The sequence below is a fragment of the Moschus berezovskii genome, chromosome 1 (assembly GCF_049115385.1).
Source record: "Moschus berezovskii isolate FMDL1 chromosome 1, NW_MosBer_1.0, whole genome shotgun sequence".
Lineage (NCBI taxonomy): Eukaryota > Metazoa > Chordata > Mammalia > Artiodactyla > Moschidae > Moschus > Moschus berezovskii.
The window spans coordinates 78,826,856-78,846,029 of NC_142460.1; the positions used below are offsets into that span (position 1 = coordinate 78,826,856).

General features: G+C 39.4%; 2 protein-coding genes across 7 annotated transcripts in view; one reads left to right on the top strand and one right to left on the bottom strand.

Annotated features, from left to right (window-relative positions):
* Positions 1 to 7,375, bottom strand: part of LOC129554180 (cell surface glycoprotein CD200 receptor 1) — a 76,344-nt gene extending 68,969 nt beyond the window's left edge. The window contains exon 1 of the mRNA XM_055422823.2: positions 7,359 to 7,375. The gene's annotated coding sequence lies outside the window, so the exon portion shown is untranslated. The remainder of the gene's footprint in view (positions 1 to 7,358) is intronic.
* Positions 7,306 to 19,174, top strand: part of GTPBP8 (GTP binding protein 8) — a 151,811-nt gene continuing 139,942 nt past the window's right edge. For 3 of the 6 annotated variants that reach the window (XM_088836984.1, XM_055422938.2, XM_055423018.2), the window contains exons 1-5: positions 7,306 to 7,682; positions 10,758 to 10,856; positions 12,777 to 12,907; positions 13,907 to 14,006; positions 16,111 to 16,229. In XM_088836984.1, the coding sequence (XP_088693110.1) occupies positions 7,347 to 7,682; positions 10,758 to 10,856; positions 12,777 to 12,907; positions 13,907 to 14,006; positions 16,111 to 16,229 (785 nt within the window). In that variant the 5' untranslated portion in view covers positions 7,306 to 7,346. Of the gene's footprint in view, positions 7,683 to 10,757; positions 10,857 to 12,776; positions 12,908 to 13,906; positions 14,007 to 16,110; positions 16,230 to 16,433; positions 18,345 to 19,174 lie in introns of those variants that run through there. The other 3 variants (XM_055423180.2, XM_055423258.2, XM_088836979.1) reach the window with 2 other exon arrangements.

Here is a 19,174-nt window from a genome sequence, read left to right on the forward strand (position 1 = left end):
GTCCCTCCAATGAACATCCAGGACTGATCTCCCTTAGAATGGACTGGTTGGATCTCCTTGCAGTATAAGGGACTCTCAAGAGTCTTCTCCAACACCACAGTTCAAAAGCATCGATTCTTCGGCGATCAGCTTTCTTCACAGTCCAACTCTCACATCCATACATGACCACGGGAAAAACCATTGCCTTGACTAGACGGACCTTGGTTGGCAAAGTAATGTCTCTGCTTTTTAAAATACTATCAAGGTTGGTCATAACTTTCCTTCCAAGGAGCAAGCGTCTTTTAATTTCATGGCTGCAATCAGCATCTGCAGTGATTTTGGAGCCCAAAAAAATAAAGTCTGACACTGTTTCCACTGTTTTTCCATCTATTTCCCATGAAGTGATGGGACCAGATGCCATGATCTTTGTTTTCTGAATGTTGAGCTTCAAGCCAACCTTTTCACTCTCCTCTTTCACTTTCATTAAGAGCCAGACATCTTGGAATGTGAAGTCAAGTGGGCCTTAGAAAGCATCACTACGAACAAAGCTAGTGGAGGTGATGGAATTCCAGTTGAGCTATTTCAAGTCTTGAAAGATGATGCTGTGAAAGTGCTGCACTCAATATGCCAGCAGATTTGGAAAACTCAGCAGTGGCCACAGGACTGGAAGAGGTCAGTCTTCATTCCAATCCCAAAGAAAGGCAATGCCAAAGAATGCTCAAACTACCGCACAATTGCACTCATCTCACACGCTAGTAAAGTCATGCTCAAAATTCTCCAAGCCAGGCTTCAGCAGTATGTAAACCGTGAACTCCCAGATGTTCAAGCAGGTTTTAGAAAAGGCAGAGGCACCAGAGATCAAATTGCCAACATCCGCTGGATCATGGAGAAAGCAAGAGAGTTTCAGAAAAACATCTATTTCTGCTTCATTGACTATGCCAAAGCCTTTGACTGTGTCGATCACAATAAACTGTGGAATATTCTGAAAGAGATGGGAATCCCAGACCACCTGACTTGCCTCTTGAGAAACCTGTATGCAGGTCAGGAAGCAACAGTTAGAACTGGACATGGAACAACAGACTGGTTCCAAATAGGAAAAGGTGTACGTCAAGGTTGTATATTGTCACCTTGCTTATTTAACTTATATGCAGAGTACATCATGAGGAACGCTGGGCTGGAAGAAGCACAAGCTGGAATCAAGATTGCTGGGAGAAATATCAATAACCTCAGATATGCAGATGAAATGTTAATTACTGTTGTTTAAAACAAGGGGAGAAGTATGGTGGGGAAAGGTCTTGTGTAAATTGGACACTGCAACCTAATCCATTCTCTCTTTGTATGTTTAGAAGTTTTTCCAGAATCACTACCCTTGCTTCTGCTAGAGCTTTCAAACCATTTCTAGCCTAGAATAAGAGTTAACCTATGTATATATTCTATGCTTACTAATTCTCTGATGTCACAGATTCTGCCTACAGTGTTTGCCTTCTTCATATCTTTAGATGGATTCCCTAAACTTAACACTTACAGGACTTGGACATAAATTGAGATCATTCTGGATCCAATGGCTATTCATTATAGACAGACATCCTGAAGGAACAATTGAGATGATCCTGTCCTAATGGGAAGATCCCACCACTGTTCTGCCTATGTTCTTTCTGTTCTTATTAGATAAACATGACAGTACTACCATAGCATTTCAGTCAGGTTGGTTTTAGTAATAAAGGCTGATTCTAAGAAGTGTGTGTTAAGTATGTACTACCTTCCCAAGTCATATTAAATAGTAAAATCTTGTTAACTTTGTGGTGAACTACCTCCTAAACTGTCAAAGAGAAGGTACTTTTTTTTTTCAGGATGACCATAAACACATCCTGAACTCTGTTAATTTTCACAACATAACCAGATTACTGACCTTTACCAAAGATCATAAGTAATCACTGGTTGAGGAAATACCCTGAGTGGAAGGGAGATTCTTAAGACTCCTAAAGTTCAGCTGTTACTTCAAGGGAGGGTAATAGTTTGACCTGTAGTTTGGCCTGCTTCACCTGCACGGTCACCTCCGGGAGTTGGTGATGGACAGGGAAGCCTGGCGTGCTGCAATCCTTGGGGTTGCAAAGAATCGGGCATGACTAAGCGACTGAACTGACTTAACCTGCAGGCAGGCACAGGCACTCTAAGCCCTAAAGCTTCATCATGACTCCTCTAGAAGAGATTGAAATTTACATAGAGCGCCCAAACTATCATGCATGGTAGTCTGATGGCTCTGGATTTACACAAGGAACCATATATCATCTTAAAATACTCTGTTAAACAGGACTCATGGCTGCCATCACATCCAAGTCAAATCAGTTTCAGTAAAAACAAGGAGAGGAACGTATTGACTTGTGTGATTGGAAAGCAGAGGGACAGAGAACATGATATTCAACGTAGGTCATCAGGAGTCATGCCACCTCCCATCTCCATCTATCAGCACTGTTTTTCTTTCTGTGTCAGCTTCATTCCCTCTTAAAGCACTCTAGGCATCTTTCACATAGCAGTGAAGAGCACCCATCATGAGCACTGGCCTCAATTCCAGCATTATAACACGAGGCTCAATGGCAGAGCCAGCTGCCTGTCCAACTTTAACATAATGACCGGCTCAGTTGGGATTACTTGCACATTACTCAAATAATCATTATTGTCATAACACACACAGTGTACATATGGCCAAATCCCAACTCCTGTGATCAGCAGTATGGAGTTCTGTTAGTGATAGCCCCATTAGAAACACATAGAGTGGATGTGGATGGTTCCTCTCTATACAAGGGATGCCAACCAGCTAACGTTTCTTATGCATACATTCACTTTAACCCTCTGTATCAAAGCCAAAGTTTGAGAGTAATAGCTAGAGTCACTGCCAGCATCATCTTTTCACTACATCCTGGCCACATTGGCCCCCTCACTGTTCTAAAGAAGTCATATACACTCCTGCCTCTGAGCCTTCACACTTTCACTTGGAATACTTCCCCTAAGAAACTGCATGGTTATTTCCTTACTTCCTTAACATCGGTGTTCAAATATCACCTTCTCAGTGAAAATCACACTAAAGTGGCAATATTCTTATGCCTCTACACACATACACAACTAATCTCCCTACCCAGCTTTAGCTTTTTCCTAAGCATTTATCACTATCTAATATACCCTGTGGGCTTCCCTGGTGGCTTAGAGTAAAGAATCCACCTGCAATGCAGAAGACAAGGGTTCGATCCCTGGGTTGGGAAGATCCCCCTGGAAAAGGAAATAGCAACCCACTCCAGTATTCTTGTCTGGGAAATCTCATGGACAGAGGAGCTTGGCAGGACAGTCCATAGGGTTGCAAAAGAGCTGGACATGATTTAGCCCCTAAACAACAACAATATACCCTGTATTTACTTATCTTACTATCTCAAGATCATAGCATACGAGAACAGAAACTTTTCTGTTTCATTTACTCCGTCTTATATCTCCAGCACTTAGTACAGTGCCTAGCATGACTATTTGATGAATGAACAAATGATGGGATTGAGCAGGGGTGCCTTATCACTCTCAGTGTCAAATAATATACACTACAGTATTACACAGGAGAGTATAGGACAGTACAGTCCATGAATACAGGCCTCTTTTATCAACTTCCCTGGGCTACCATGGGCTTCCCTGGTGGCTCAGATGGTAAAGAATCCACGCCCAATGCAGGAGACCTGGGTTCAATCCCTGGGTCAGGAATATCCCCTGGAGAAGGGAATCACTCCCTACCCCAGTATTCTTGCCTGGAGAACTCCATGGACAGAGGAACCTGGTGGGCTACAGTCCACGGGATCGCAGAGAGTCACACATGACTAAGGAACTAATACTTTGACTTCTCTTTCACTGGGCTACCACAGTTTAGTGAGTATGTCTTGACCTCTGTGCTGTGGAACTAGATCAAGGGTGGGTTTCCCACAGTTCTCTGGGACGCTCCTAGGCCAATTCAAGCCCTTTCTCACATCCTGGTTATGTCTCTGTAATCTGCTGACTAAGTAGCTGCTTGGTTTCTTAATCCACATTCTTTTTCTCCACATGGACTTAAATCCTCTTCTGAATCATATGACACCCTGACTAGCCAGGAGGTTTGATTCTGACTCCCAATTCAAAACTGTTAGCCAGGGTACTACTTCAGCCAGACAGACCACCTGGCAAGGTGCTGCCCACAATCAGAGATAGAATATTGCCAGAAAACAGGGAATACTGTTGCACCATCCATCTGCCAGACTGGATCCCCCATCAATATTGATTTGGTCTGACATTCCTGGACTTTGAGAATTCTGTTGCAGGAAGGAGGACCCCTTCCAGGGCCTAAGGGTGGGCTCTTGTCAAATACTCGGAAATGAATCGTCTGAGGAGACACATGTGCTGACAAAGTGAGAGATTTTATTGGGAGAGATTTTACTGGGAAGGCGTACCCAGTGGAGAGCAGAAGGGTAAGTGAACCTAGGAGGACTGTTCTGTCATGTGGCTCACAATCTCGGGTTTTATGGTGATGAGATTAGTTTCTAGATTGTCTCTGGCCAATCATTCTGACTCAGGGTTCTTCCCGGTGGCCCGTGCATCACCAGCCAAGATGGATTTCACTGAGAAGGCCCCTGGGAGGATAGAACATATGGACTGGTGTCTCCTATTGACTTTATGACTTTACCCGAATTCTTCCAGTTGCTGGTGGCTTGTTGGTTCCATGCTCCTTATCAGGCTCTCCTATCATACAATAACTCAAGCAAATAGTTACGCTGGTGCCTGGTCAGGCAGCAGGTTCAGTCAGTGTTTCCCCTAACAATTCCTTGTGTCCCCTAAGATTTCCATTGCAGCTCCACAATGGAATTATTTCCCTTTTGCCAATTCCTCCTGTTTCTAGCTTTCCCCCTCTGACTAGCAGGCCTCATGGCAATGAATGCCTCATGAAATCTTCCTGGAATACCTCTCAAACCCTTATAAGAATTAGCAAAAGTCTTTCATGCTTGGGCTTATTTCCACACCTGGGATCCCAAGGTTAAACATGAAATGGCACATATGAAAGCACTTTCAAAGTTCAGTGTTGCAAGTGTTAGTTGCTTAGTCATATACAACTCTTTGTGACCTCATTGACTGTAACCCACCAGGCTCCTCTGTCCATGGAATTCTCTACACAAGAAGACTGTAAGGCGAAGCCATTCCCTTCTCCAAGGGATCTTCCTAACCCAGGGACTGAACTCAGTTCTCCAGCATTGCAGGTGGATTCTTTACCACTGAGCCACCAGGGAAGCCCTCAAAGTTCAGAGTTGTCTGCAAATGTACCCACATACATATTCAGTGAAAAAAAGATGGACTGTTGAATAAGTATTGTTGAGACAACTGGCTAACCATTTGGAAAAAAATAAAGCTGAATTCCTAGCAGACTCTTATTATTAAAACAAACTCCAATTGTAAGAAACATTTAACTGTGAAAAAACTTAAACCACTAGAATAAAAGATAGGTTAATTTGTTTATAATCCTAGAAATTTTTTCTAAATATAACACAAAGCTTAGAATGTTTCAGAGACTATTCAGTTTGGCCACTTACAAATTAACAATCTACAATCAAAATCCTATTAAAAAGTCAAAAGTAAAAAAGTTGGGGAAAATATTTTAAAAACATGACAGATAAAAGGTCAATGTTCTCAATAACTAAACAGTTATAAACCATTTTAAAATGAATAATCTAATATAAAACATGATTTTTACAAAGTATATTTATTCTCTTTAATAATCAGGAATATATGAACTTTTAAAATGTTTTTTTAATTTGTTCAACTATGTATGGCATAATTACACAACATTATAATAGCCTACTTTTATAATGTCTACTTTGATGCTATAATATTTTGTTATCAGGAAGTAGTCCAGAGAAGGAAATGGCAACCCACTCCAGTACTCTTGCCTGGAAAATCCTATGGAGAGAGGAGCCTGGTAGGCTACAGTCCATGGGGTTGCAAAGAGTTGGACATGACTGAGGGACTTCACTTCCACTGCAATTTCTTTAAAAGATAATTTTTCTACAGAAATATGAAAAATAGAAATGCATACAACTTATGCATCAATCAAGTCCTCTTCTAGGGATGTGTCCCACTTCCACAAGTGTGAAAAAACATCTCTTTATGAGGGCTCATTGTAGCACTTTTGTAACAACAAAATCTAATTAGTGATCAATAAGATATGGGGGAAATAAATGGAATAATATGCCTCCATTAAAAACAATCATTTATGTCAAGTATATATTGATACAGTAAGACTTTCAAATACATTGTTTAAAAAATTTTAAGGCTTTAGAACAGTATTTTGAGTTAAATTACAAACATGGAAACTTATATATCCAAAACGTCTGGATGTTTACAATAAAGTGTTTTCTTATTGAGGCATGAGACTAGGGGATGGAGGAAAGCCTTAAAGCCTAACGCAAAGATCAACAAAAAATTAGCCGGCCAGCAATTTCAGACCACTTTGTTGCCTGAAACAACAAAGTCAAAGTTGTTAATCTTGTTCACTAATTTTTGTGTGGCACTAACTCAAGAACTGCCCTGAATAGTCAATGAACAACCTGAGGAATCGCTCAAGAGATCATGAGCTAACCTTGCTATGCTGTTTGCTGCTAAGGTTTTAGAAGACCCATCGTCTTTTAGGTAGAAATATCTTTCAGATAGTCATTTTATCACAGTCCCTCTATCTCCCATTCCAGCACTGATGAGTTTGAATGAATTTAAGAAACTTCTGAAATAAGATGTCATGACGTAACTTCAATGAAACAACTCTTGAACACCTGTGTAAACTGTTTTTTCTTTTACTCTGTAAGAAATTTCTAAATTTTAATGACATTTCCTGCAGCTCCAGAGAAGGCGGAATGAAGTACGAACTGTCTGCACCCTGAAAACCAGGTGCTTTTTGAACGGCATGTCTCACCCGCCTTTTTCATTTCTGCGCAAGTGTTTTTGCAACAACCAGAAAGTGTGAAGAGTAAACCGCCCTGAAATCCGCCAGAGCTTCGCATGTTTTCTTCTTCACTTGAGCCTAGAGGCCCACACAGCCAGATGTTTTTTCAGCTCTGAAAAACCGTTAAACAACCTCCCCAAAGCGACATACAAGTCAAAGGCACAGTTGCCAGGGCCAAAATGTGAAAAGCACCCAGCCACTTTTCCCCCTGCTGCGGGCAACACCTGTCTCCAGCTCTTGGTACACAGAGAATCTCTGCGGGAACCAAAGAGGCCATTGGAAACTACAATTCCCAGCAGGCTTAGCGGGAGCCGGGTCACGCACGCGCATTTCCGATCCTGGGAATAAGGTCCCGAGGTGGGACTTCTCAAAGAGGAAAATGGCAGCGCACCTGCTGCGTCCGCGTGTGGGCGGGCTGCTTGCGCTGGGACCAGAGCTGGGGAGCGGAAGACGAGCCTACAGCGCGTTCCAGGCCTTCACGGAGGTTCTACGGCTGCCGAGCAAGCAGCTGACGAAGCTGGTGTTCCCGCTGCAAGAACTTCATGGGCATTTCGTCCCGGGCTCGAGGCCAGACCTTCACCTGAATGTCTTCCACCCGAGCCTGGAGGACATTGCGCGGGCGGAGAGCTTCTTCACGGCCTCCGCCCGGAACCGCATCGAGTACCTCACCTCGGCGGTGCGTCTCGACCACGCCCCCGACCTTCGCCGCCCGGAGGTGAGCTCCGCAGCCGCCTGCGGGTACTGAGGGCTTGGGCTGTGATTTTGCTGTAACCTATTATCAACTGTGGTGCTGTAGAAGACTCTTGAGAGTCCCTTGGACTGCAAGGAGATCCAACCAGTCCATTCTCCGTTCCGTTCAGTCGCTCAGTCGTGTCCGACTCTTTGCGACCCCGTGGACTGTAGCCTACCAGGCTTTTCCGTCCATGGGATTCTCCAGGCAAGAATACTGGAGTGGGTTACCATTTCCTTCTCCAGGAGATCTTCCCGACCCAGGGATCGAACCCGGGTCTCCCGCATTGGAGGCAGACGCTTTAACCTCTGAGCCACCAGGGAAGATCCCAACCAGTCCATTCTAGACGAGATCAATCCTGGGTGTTCATTGGAAGGACTGATGCTAAAGCTGAAACTGCAATACTTTGGCCACCTCATGCGACGAGTTGACTCACTGGAAAAGGCTCTGATGCTGGGAGGGATTGGGGGTGGGAGGAGACGGGGACAACAGAGAATGAGATGGCTGGATGGCATCACCGACTCGATGGACATGAGTTTGAGTGAACTCTGGGAGTTGGTGATGGACAGGGAGGCCTGGCGTGCTGCGATTCATGGGGTTGCAGAGAGTCGGACACGACTGAGCGACTGAACTGAACTGAACTGATTATCAACTAGCCATGCTAGTGGTAAAGAACCCTCCTGCCGATGCAGGTAGACGTAAAAGGCACAGGTTCGATCCCTGGGTCGGGAAGATCCCCTGGCGGAAGGCATGGCGGCCCACTCCAGTATTCATGCCTGGAGAATCCCTTGGACAGAGAAGCCTGACAGGCTGAAGTCCATAGGGTCACACAGAGTCGGACACGAGTGAAGCAGCTTAGCATGCCTGCCTGCATTATCAGCAAACCAGAGAGATTTACTAGCTTTGTGTGGACGCGTTATCATTATTGTAACAAAGTAAGCAGATATGGGTTTAATTATTTTGGTGAGTGAGTGAGTAAAAGTCACTCAGTCGTGTGCGACTCTGCGACACCATGGACTGTACAGACCATGGACTTCTCCAGACCAGAATACTGGAGTGGGTAGCCATTCCCTTCGCCAGGTGATTTTCCCAACCCAAGGATCGAACCCAGGTCTCCCGCATTGCAGGTGGATTCTTTACCAACTGAGCCACAAGGGAAGCCCAATTGTTTTGGTAGTGAATATGAAAGACTGTAGAAGGCGATTAAAACTTAATCATTTATATTTTTTAATTGAAGTAGGGAAAACATGCCGAGACAAACTGGAAAAAAGTGAAGAATACAAAAAGTAGAGTAGTTTTATAAATGAAGTGATCCTTATCAATACATAATTTTCACTCAATTTCCTATCATGTGCAAAAAAAAATCATATATAGGTGGCAATAATCTGTAAGATTTTCTAAAACAGCTTCCGTGGAATTCAGTGAATGTGCATTTGATGCATGTCCTGCAGTTTAATATTTTGTTCTGTTTAAAGAAGGCTCGGTTCAGTTCAGTCGCTCAGTCGTGTCCGACTCTCCGCGACCCCATGAATCACAGCACGCCAGGCCTCCCTGTCCATCACCAACTCAGACCTCCGTTGTGTTAACGGCAACATTGCGCTGGAACTTTTCCACTCGAACGCTACAATAATTTAAGAGTACATAAATCACTTAATGATTTGGAGACAGCATTGCTTTTCCATTTTTAAATTATTGGATTTTTGTTTAATTTCTTTTTAATTTAGTTTTTTTATCTATATTATTCAATTTAATCTGGTAGGACATTTGAAATTTATACAGCATCCAAATCAATTTATTTTTAAGGACTGACCACAGTTTGCAAAATATATAGCAGTGCTGGCTCAGAAGGCAATGGCAACCCACTCCAGTACTCTTGCCTGGAAAATCCCATGGACAGAGGAGCCTGGTACGCTGCAGTCCATGGGGTCGCTAAGAGTCGGACACGACTGAGCGACTTCACTTTCACTTTTCACTTTCATGCATTGGAGAAGGAAATGGCAACCCACTCCAGTGTTCTTGCCTGGAGAATCCCAGGGACGGGGGAGCCTGGTGGGCTGCTGTCTATGGGATCGCACAGAGTCGGACACGACTGAAGCGACTTAGCAGCAGCAGCAGCAGCTCACTAAATGCTACCCAGTCATCTTAATAACCAAAAATGCCCTCATATTAATAACAAAAAAATACCCTTACAAATTTCGAAAACACTCCCAGGGGGTGCTACCACCCTCATTTAAAAGCACAGATCCGTTGTACTTTCTTCAGTACTTTTAAAAAGCAAAGCCATGTGTATTAATGGTTAGTCTCAGAAATATTTTGTTGCTTTCTACACTCACACTAAAGGAGAAAAGCTTAAATGGAACAAGAAAGGTCAAGAGAAAGAAATAATTATAATGTTGTAATGGTGTACTTTGAGAGTTTGTGGGAAAATGTGGTTTCAAACAGGACTTTAGAGCCAGTCTTGTTGAAACGCATGTAATTGTTAACTTCGAAAAACTTTGAAAATATGGAATTCTTAATAAATGTTTCTAATGTTCTTGAGTGGCATGTGTAATTAAAAGCACAAGTACAGATATAGATGTCTAGAGTTCAGTTTCCAGCTTCTTCACTTTCTAGCTGTATAATTTTGGGCTGGATATTGAGCCTTTCTTTGCCTCTGGTTTTATCACCTGTAAAATGAGAATACTTTTACAGTCTATGAGACAGATAACTTATAATATTATTTTTCTCATAGGGATATTGTAAAGAGTAAATAAGAAAATAACAAGTGTTTTTAAAATAGTACCTGCAACATTGAAATAATTTAATATATAGTAACTGTATATTAGAATTTGAAGATTGACTAACCATAAGCTACTTTTTTATGGTTAGTCAAGACTGAATAGTATTTACAGATTTTTAGCTGATAGTGGGTTGACCAAAAAGTTCATTTGGGTTTTTCCATACCAGCTTACAGAAAAACTCAAATGAACTTTTTGGCCAACCCAATACAGTATATGATTCATATATATATATATATATATATAAACTAGTACTCAATTATCTTCTTTTTGCTTGTGTAAGGTGTGTTTTATAGGCAGAAGCAATGTTGGAAAATCCTCTCTAATAAAGGCTTTGTTTTCGCTTGCCCCAGAGGTTGAAGTTAAAGTCTCCAAAAAACCGGTATGTCAAAATAAAACATATCTGAACTACCTCTGAATTGACTAAGATGAATAATAAATATGGGGGGGGGTTAAGTCGCTTGCTCAGTCGTGTCCGACTCTTTGCGACCCCGTGGACTGTAGCCCACCAGGCTCTTCCATCCATGGGATTCTCCAGGGAAGAATACTGGAGTGGGTTGCCATTTCCTTCTCCAGGGGATCTTCCCAACCCAGGGATTGAACCCAGGTCTCCTGCATTGCAGGCAGACGCTTTACTAATTGCTAAGCTCCTAGAAAAGTGATTTCTTTCAAACAAGTGCTAATGTAAGACATTTCATTAATGCCTGCGTATTTCTCTGAAGAAAACGGAAGTTATTTTAGTAACCTGGCCAGTATCTTGAGGAAATTTTCCTTGGTCCAGACTTTTCTCAAGAGTTGTTCCATTGTCATTCTATATTTGCTTCTATGAGAATGCTCATCTAGTTCTACATTGATTTTTAACGGAAACAGCTTTCAAGTGTATTTTTTTTCCTGCTATAATCTTTTATGCCTAGCACCGACTCGATGGACATGAGATTGAGTGAACTCCGGGAGTTGGTAATGGACAGGGAGACCTGGCGTGCTGTGATTCATGGGGTCGCAAAGAGTCGGACATGACTGAGCGACTGAACTGAACTGAACTTATATATATATTCACAAATCAGGCACTTCCCAGCTTACCCAGGGCCAAATTTATGTGCCTAATATCCCAGTCAGTCTGCTGTAGTAGCTTTTCTTATTTTTATTTTATCTGCTGTATAGTCATTTTCTCATTTCCTCTGCTTCCTTTTCAGTAATACAGACTCTACCAATATTTAAGGTATTGGTATCTCCTCACCCCAGTTCCCCTCACCTTATTATCTATCCTTGGCAAAATGTTCCTGCCAACCCAGTGCTCACTGCCCCCATTAGAACCCTTCCCTGAAGCTTCACTAATCTTTTCTTGCTTCCAGTTTCTTCACGGAGTTGATTCCCTGATACTACCCCTGATGATTGTGGTCATTTGTTAACCCTCCTATCCTTACTCCCTTGTGCCCTGCCGCCTCACTTCTAGGTAGGGGTGTTTCCTTTCTGCTTTGAGAAGACAATGGAAGAACTATATTCTTGACATTTCTAATCTGTAATTTCAAAGTTATTTTCCTATAGACACATAAGCTGCCAGAGAACCTAAGCATCATTTATAACACCTTTCCTGAGTTCTGAACAATTGACTTTTAAAATTGTCATAATTTTTCCTTTTCTGTCCGTGGACAGAAAACCACATGAATAAACTATCATCTTTACATTAATTGTAGTTGCACAGGTACTTTACAGTTGTACATGCTTTTTAAAAAATGTCTTAATGAAAGCACCAAACCCATCTAATAAAATATGCAAATTGATTTTAGGCAAGTAATAGACTAGCTACAGTATCAAACTTTGCATCTAGTTTTTATGAAAACTTGTATGACTGACAGTAAGCATTGAATTTATCCTGTCTGTGCCATAATTCATTTAAAGTGGAGATAATTCTTTAAAGTGGAAATATATTATTCATCAGAGAATATTGACTAATGCAGTCATACTATTTAGACCAGTATAACTTTTCACTGAGAGAGAGCTAATGAAATAGGAAAACTTGAAAATATTTTTCTTGCATATTTCTAATATGGAATTTGAAGTTCTTAAATCATACAAATTCTCTTAAAAAAATGAATTGGAAGGAGGAAGTAGTATCATGTAAGCTTATATCCAGCCACTTCTCTTCTGTTTCTTTTTCCTATATCATCATCTGCATAGGGTTATATACAGAATACTTTTATGCTTTTAATAGCTAATTACTGATTGAACAGAAAATATTTTGAGTAATGAAATATATAAAGGACATATTTTAAGAAACTTATTTTCACATTTACTTTATCAGGGCCATACAAAGAAAATTAATTTTTACAAAGTTGGAAAATATTTTACATTGGTGGACATGCCGGGTTATGGCTATAGAGCACCTGAAGATTTTGTTGACATGGTAGAAACCTACCTAAAAGAGCGAAAGAAGTAAGAAGATTTTTTTCTTATAATTGTTATATTTAACCCCTAAACATGTTTTCATGAATAGAACATTCTACACATGATGAACCCTTCAGTTTTATCAAATAACTTTTCTAGAAAGTTTACTTTATTCTCATAATATTCTATACTATTTTGGAGGAAGGTATATACTGTCTGCTTAGTTTTTTTTCCTGTAAATTAGGTTAAACTTAAATTCAATTGTTTTCCTATATTGAGACTATAAATAGTATGTCAGCAGACTTTATTAATTTCTTATACCAAACTCTTAGCTGGCTATTTTTAAAAATGAAATTTGTTGGTTAATGTGGTGTTTACTAGATTTAAATAAACTTCAGTAAATTCTGGTTATTCTTAAAATACTTCTGACATCATGGCCTCGATAAATACTACCTTTATTTGTCTCCATAGGTAGCCAGGTAGCAGGTCTATGTTTCAAGCATTGCACAATATATGGAAAAATTAATGTTAAACTTTTGAAGTATAAAAAATTGTTTATAAGTAATTTGCTTGTTGTATCTTTACATAGAAGCTAAGATAAAATACTTACAAGAAAATAGAAAATATAATGTGTTTGGTTTTGTTATCTGCTAGTCTTAAAGTAATATTTGAAGACTTAGACACTTTTATGGTAACTTATAGTTAACTGGGTCCCTGTTTCATTCTCCTGCTAGAGTTCAGTCTCTTAGAGGAAGGGGCTCATTCATCTTTGTATCCAGTTCTAGGTAGAAAGTCATATGTTCAATATATGCATTGAAATAACACTAATGAGTCTAGCTATTGAACGTAACCAACACTGAGACCTATTGGAACTAGGATGGACTTCATGGTAAATTGAGAATTCCTTTTGTCTAAAGAAATTTTTAAATTTTGATCTGATAATTTTTCAAAAGACAATTTCTTAGTATAGTGAAGGTCGGGGCAGGGGGTGGAAATGAATGAGTATATTTTTCTTTGCTGTTAATCTTCATTTCTGCATTCCTACAGTTTGATGAGAACGTTTTTATTAGTGGATAGTGTTGTTGGAATTCAAAAAGCAGACAATATTGCCATAGAAATGTGTGAAGAATTTGCATTACCTTATGTGGTAAGTATTTCTTTGGACTCATAGTTGCACTCAGAAATATGAGTTCCCTGTGTGTCTGTCTTTTTAATAAATATCTCCTCAAAAGATAAAGGAGTACCTTTTAAACTATCTTTTCAATTATTAACCATTAATATTAAAATAAGTTCTGTGGTACTTTTATTCCCTTTCCTTCTCCTAGCTTTTAAATTCTCAAAATTATAGTCAAAGTTTTCTAAACTGTTCCTCTAGTGATTCTAAATGCTTTTCCTTGTTTTTTTTTTTTTTGTTTGTTCTTTTTTAAATGACTATAAATATTTGCTAGAACTCTGTAGTGCTCTTTAACAGCAGCTTGACAGATAGTACTTATCAGAATATAAATGAAACTACAACTGAAAAATTTGCTAAACTAATTTGGAATTTAAGAACATCACAAAAATTTAGTAGGCTCCAGCGCATAAAGGTAGGATGTTTATATTCTTAAGGAAAAGAAAATTTCTTATGAGAATATCTTACCAGTTCTTTCTGTTGTTTACCCTAGAATAGAATACAGATTGATAGGTTGATATCCTACCAATTTTGTTTTGTATATTTTTCAAATTAAATGGCTATTTTCAAGTTCCTCTGACTATAATTTGGTTTCAAAAAATGTCAGAAAACCACTAAAATGTAGTGGTTTTGCAGTTGAATGCAAATCAAACCATGTTACCAGTCAAAAAGCTGTTGTATTCATGGGGTTATGGAATTCTTGGGGTTTCCAAATGTCCTTTGAAACATTAGAGATAATTTATAGTTATGAGGAGCCAAAGGATTGATAAACATAGTCTACATAGTAAAAAAAAAAAAAAGCCCAAATATTCCCCAACCAGTTTTATTGATAATTTGATAATTTACTAATTTTATATCATAGATATCATTTTGTGAAATCATATATTTTCCTCAGTTTTAAGAAAATATTAGCCTTTTTCTTTGAAAAAGAAGTTGTGATAGAGGAATTAGGTATCAGCATATTTCTTTTTATGAAGAAAGACTTCCACTTTCTGCTTCTCACTCCTTCTGCCATTAATATTTTTTATGCTGTACAGTTGATTTATAATCATTATTATTTTATTTTAATCATTTATATATCTTTATAACTGAAAAGCATAAATGATTAGTCAAGAAACTTAATTTTATAGAAATTTCCTAGGAAAACTTCTGAAAAATACATCAAGGTTTTTACTTTTTAATTAATTTTGTAATCATCACTCCTTGACCTTTCTCTAGTATGTAATTGTCTTTGAGTAAGTAAATTATTTAAAATATTATATTTGCTGTTAACCCTAGATCTAGGCTTACTTGGAGTATAACTTTATTTAAGTTGGAATATAACTTCAGTGGTTACAACCTACAAATAGCCTGATTTCTAATTTTTCCTTTAAATGTAACGTATAAGGTAGAACAATTCAATATTTCAAAAATGGTTATAAATTGGCAGTTTTATATGTATCAACCTAATAATACTTCTATGTCCTAGACCACAAAATAAATAGTGACCACATGAAACATTTGGTGTATAGCAATGGCACATATGGCCCCAGGGTTCTTTTCACTGGTCTTGAATCCAAGATATTGTGGCCCTGTGTGGTTAAAGCATTGGAAACAGCAAGCACATAGTGTATGCTTTATATATTGCATATATTAATTTATTTAATCTTTACAGCAGCTCCTTTAGAAGGCATTGCTTTTATTTTATAGATGAGGAGACAAGTACAGAGAGATTAAGAAACTTGCATAGGTCACCTAGTTGTTTTTGAAATTTTATAACTAAAATGTATAAAATTGTATATTAAGAAATAACAGTTGACCCTTGAACAGTATGGGAATTAGGGGCGCCAACCCTTCTTTCAGTCGCAAATCCAAGTTTAACTTACAGCCAGCCCTTCCTATTCAAGGTTCTTCTGTATTGGTGGTTCCCCCATATTGGCAGCTCCATATCCATGGATTTAATCAACAACAGATCTTGTAATATTGTGGTATTTACTGTTGAGAATATCTGCATGTAAGTGTACCTTTGCAGTTTAAGCCCATGTTGCTCAAGGGTCAACTGTCCTTTATTTCTAATGCTTAAATATTTGTTTTCCTACAGATGGTATTAACAAAAATTGACAAATCTTCCAAGGGACATCTTTTAAAACAAGTGCTTCAGATCCAGAAATTTGTTGACACTAAAACACAAGGATGCTTTCCTCAGTTGTTTCCTGTAAGGTAAGAGTTGAATTGCCTTTATGTACTAACATATAACTATATGTGGTAACAACCTTTAGCATTAAATCAGTGTTTCTGAAATTGAGGTATCCTTTTAAGATTAGAGGAGTTTGGAAGACTCTGCACTTAGCCATAATTTATTGGCTTTTATTTCATCCACACTTTTATTTTTTTCCTTCTCTCTATTCTTTCTTCTGTCTGCAGATTCTTGCTGAATCTTCCCTGTAGTATCTTCATGATCTTTGTACTTCAGCCTATTTCAACCCTAGACCACATCAAGCTGTAAAGGATAAGAATTTTCCTTTTAAAGGACCATATGTAAGGAAGAAATGCTTCATATAAGCTAGAATTAAACATTGGTAGCAGACAGGATGGTTATTTCCTGAGCCAGCAATTTTTCAGATGTGGTTTAGCAATGAACCGTGAGTTTTTACTTTTAGTGTACACTTTGGACACAGTAAGTAACCTGTATTATAGCAGAAATACAGTGCCACTCCTGTGTGATTTTCTGACTCTGACTTCTTTGTGGAAGGCACTATGATAGTTTCTACGAGAAATTACATGAAACTGTCATCTAAGCAGTTATTCTAGTTCCTACTGATCCAGATCACAATTGTCTGTATGAATATGCAGTCGAAGTCTGTCTTCATTCATTTCTACAAAATGCCTTTCCCCCTTGACTTAAATTTTAGTATTTATCCTGTTCATTTGTCTGTGTCTGATAGATACAGTGGAAACTCCTATGGGCAGGAATGAAATACTGTTTCTTCTTAGAGCTCTGAGCATTGTCTCAGAAAAATAATTGCTTTCTTTTAGAAGGAAGTGAAACTTCAGCTAAAAAGGTAAAAGAAACACAAGATGGGCAAATTATGGCCTAACAGCTGCATTTATTGGGGGAAAAAAAAGTTTTAGTTGACTGTAGGCTGAGTTTAATAATATAATGAGGCTGGGGAAAAACTGACAAGATTGTCTTGAGCTACAGTGTTAGAATTATAGTGTTCAAAACAAGGGAGTGACCAAACAGTAATCTCACACTGCTTTAAGCTGTATACTATCAGTTCAGTCAAGTTCTATTGTGGCTTGACATTAAGAACAATTAGAGCTATCTGAAAACAGATGGTCTTGGGGGAGGTTATGTCACTAGGTCATTCTAAACACTTAATTGATCCACAGATCATTACAGGTCAGAGAAGAGAAGGGAGTTTCAGAGAAGCATTTGCTGATAGAGAAAGAGCATGCACCTCAAGGGTCAGACAGCCATGGTTTTACATGGTTCCTCTACTTCTTGGCAATGGCTTTTAAAGCAACTTATTTCAATTTTTGAGGAAAAATGTGGTGGTTAGAAGGATTAAATAAAATACAGTGCGACAGATGTACACATATTACCCACATAAAAAAATTAGTTTCTTTCCTTCCCAAAAGTCAGTCAATGGCAAGGTCAGGCCAACAACTGAACTAACAGATTCTCAGTACTTTTTAGAGGTGTTCCCTTCTTTAGATAGGCTGGCATTTTCTGCTGCATGACCTTTGAATCACTCTGCCACCATACTGACTAAGTAACTAAGGTACTGCAGAAGCCACACAGTACTCAAAGTCTTACAAATTGAGACACATATAGGAGGTGCTAGCTTTCAAGAACTTCAACGTTCAGGATACCACAGTGACCACATACAGGAAGTTGTCAGACTGTAGTTCTCAAAATCCAATTCAGATAGTAGAGTTATTTATACTCCTTGCTTTATTTGCGTGACCAAATTCCAGTACATCCTCCAAAAGGGAATTTGACCTAGTCATAGAATAATTATTATAAAATAAGACAGGTTTTATTTCCTCCTCTTCCTGTATGATCTTGGTAGGAGAAAGGTGGAAGTTTGGGTAGACATGTAGTCCAGCAAGGTTTAGCCTTTAAGCCTGTTGGCAAAAGTTTAAGTGCTTACCTTCATGTCTGAACTCTGCCCCAGCTGAGTTAGAGAAATAAAACTGACAGAAGTCCCCTAAAGTTTGATGCTGGGATCCATCTGTTTTTATAACTGGTATGAAAGAAATATATAAGTAGGCACAATATAATTGCTTCTGTGGTTTTCATGCAAATGAGAACTGATTCTTCAGTTCAGTTCAGTTCAGTCGCTCAGTCGTGTCCGACTCTCCGCGACCCCATGAATCACAGCACGCCAGGCCTCCCTGTCCATCACCAACTCCCGGAGTACACTCAAACTCATGTCCACAGAGTCGGTGATGCCATCCAGCCATCTCATTCTCCGTCGTCCCCTTCTCCTCCCGCCCCCAACCTTTCCCAGCATCAGAGTCTTTTCCAGTGAGTCAACTCGTCTCATGAGGTGGCCAAAGTATTGCAGTTTCAGCTTTAGCATCAGTCCCTCCAATGAACATCCAGGATTGATCTCCTTTAGAATGGACTGGTTGGATCTCCTTGCAGTATAAGGGACTCTCAAGAGTCTTCTCCAACACCACAGTTCAAAAGCATCGATTCTTCGGCGATCAGCTTTCTTCACAGTCCAACTCTCACATCCATACATGACCACGGGAAAAACCATTGCCTTGACTAGACGGACCTTGGTCGGCAAAGTAATGTCTCTGCTTTTTAATATACTATCAAGGTTGGTCATAACTTTCCTTCCAAGGAGCAAGCGTCTTTTAATTTCATGGCTGCAATCAGCATCTCCAGTGATTTTGGAGCCCAAAAAAACAAAGTCTGACACTGTTTCCACTGTTTTTCCATCTATTTCCCATGAAGTGATGGGACCAGATGCCATGATCTTTGTTTTCTGAATGTTGAGCTTCAAGCCAACCTTTTCACTCTCCTCTTTCACTTTCATCAAGAGGCTTTTGAGTTCCTCTTCACTTTCTGCCATAAGGGTAGTGTCATCTGCATATCTGAGGTTATTGATATTTCTCCCAGCAATCTTGATTCCAGCTTGTGCTTCTTC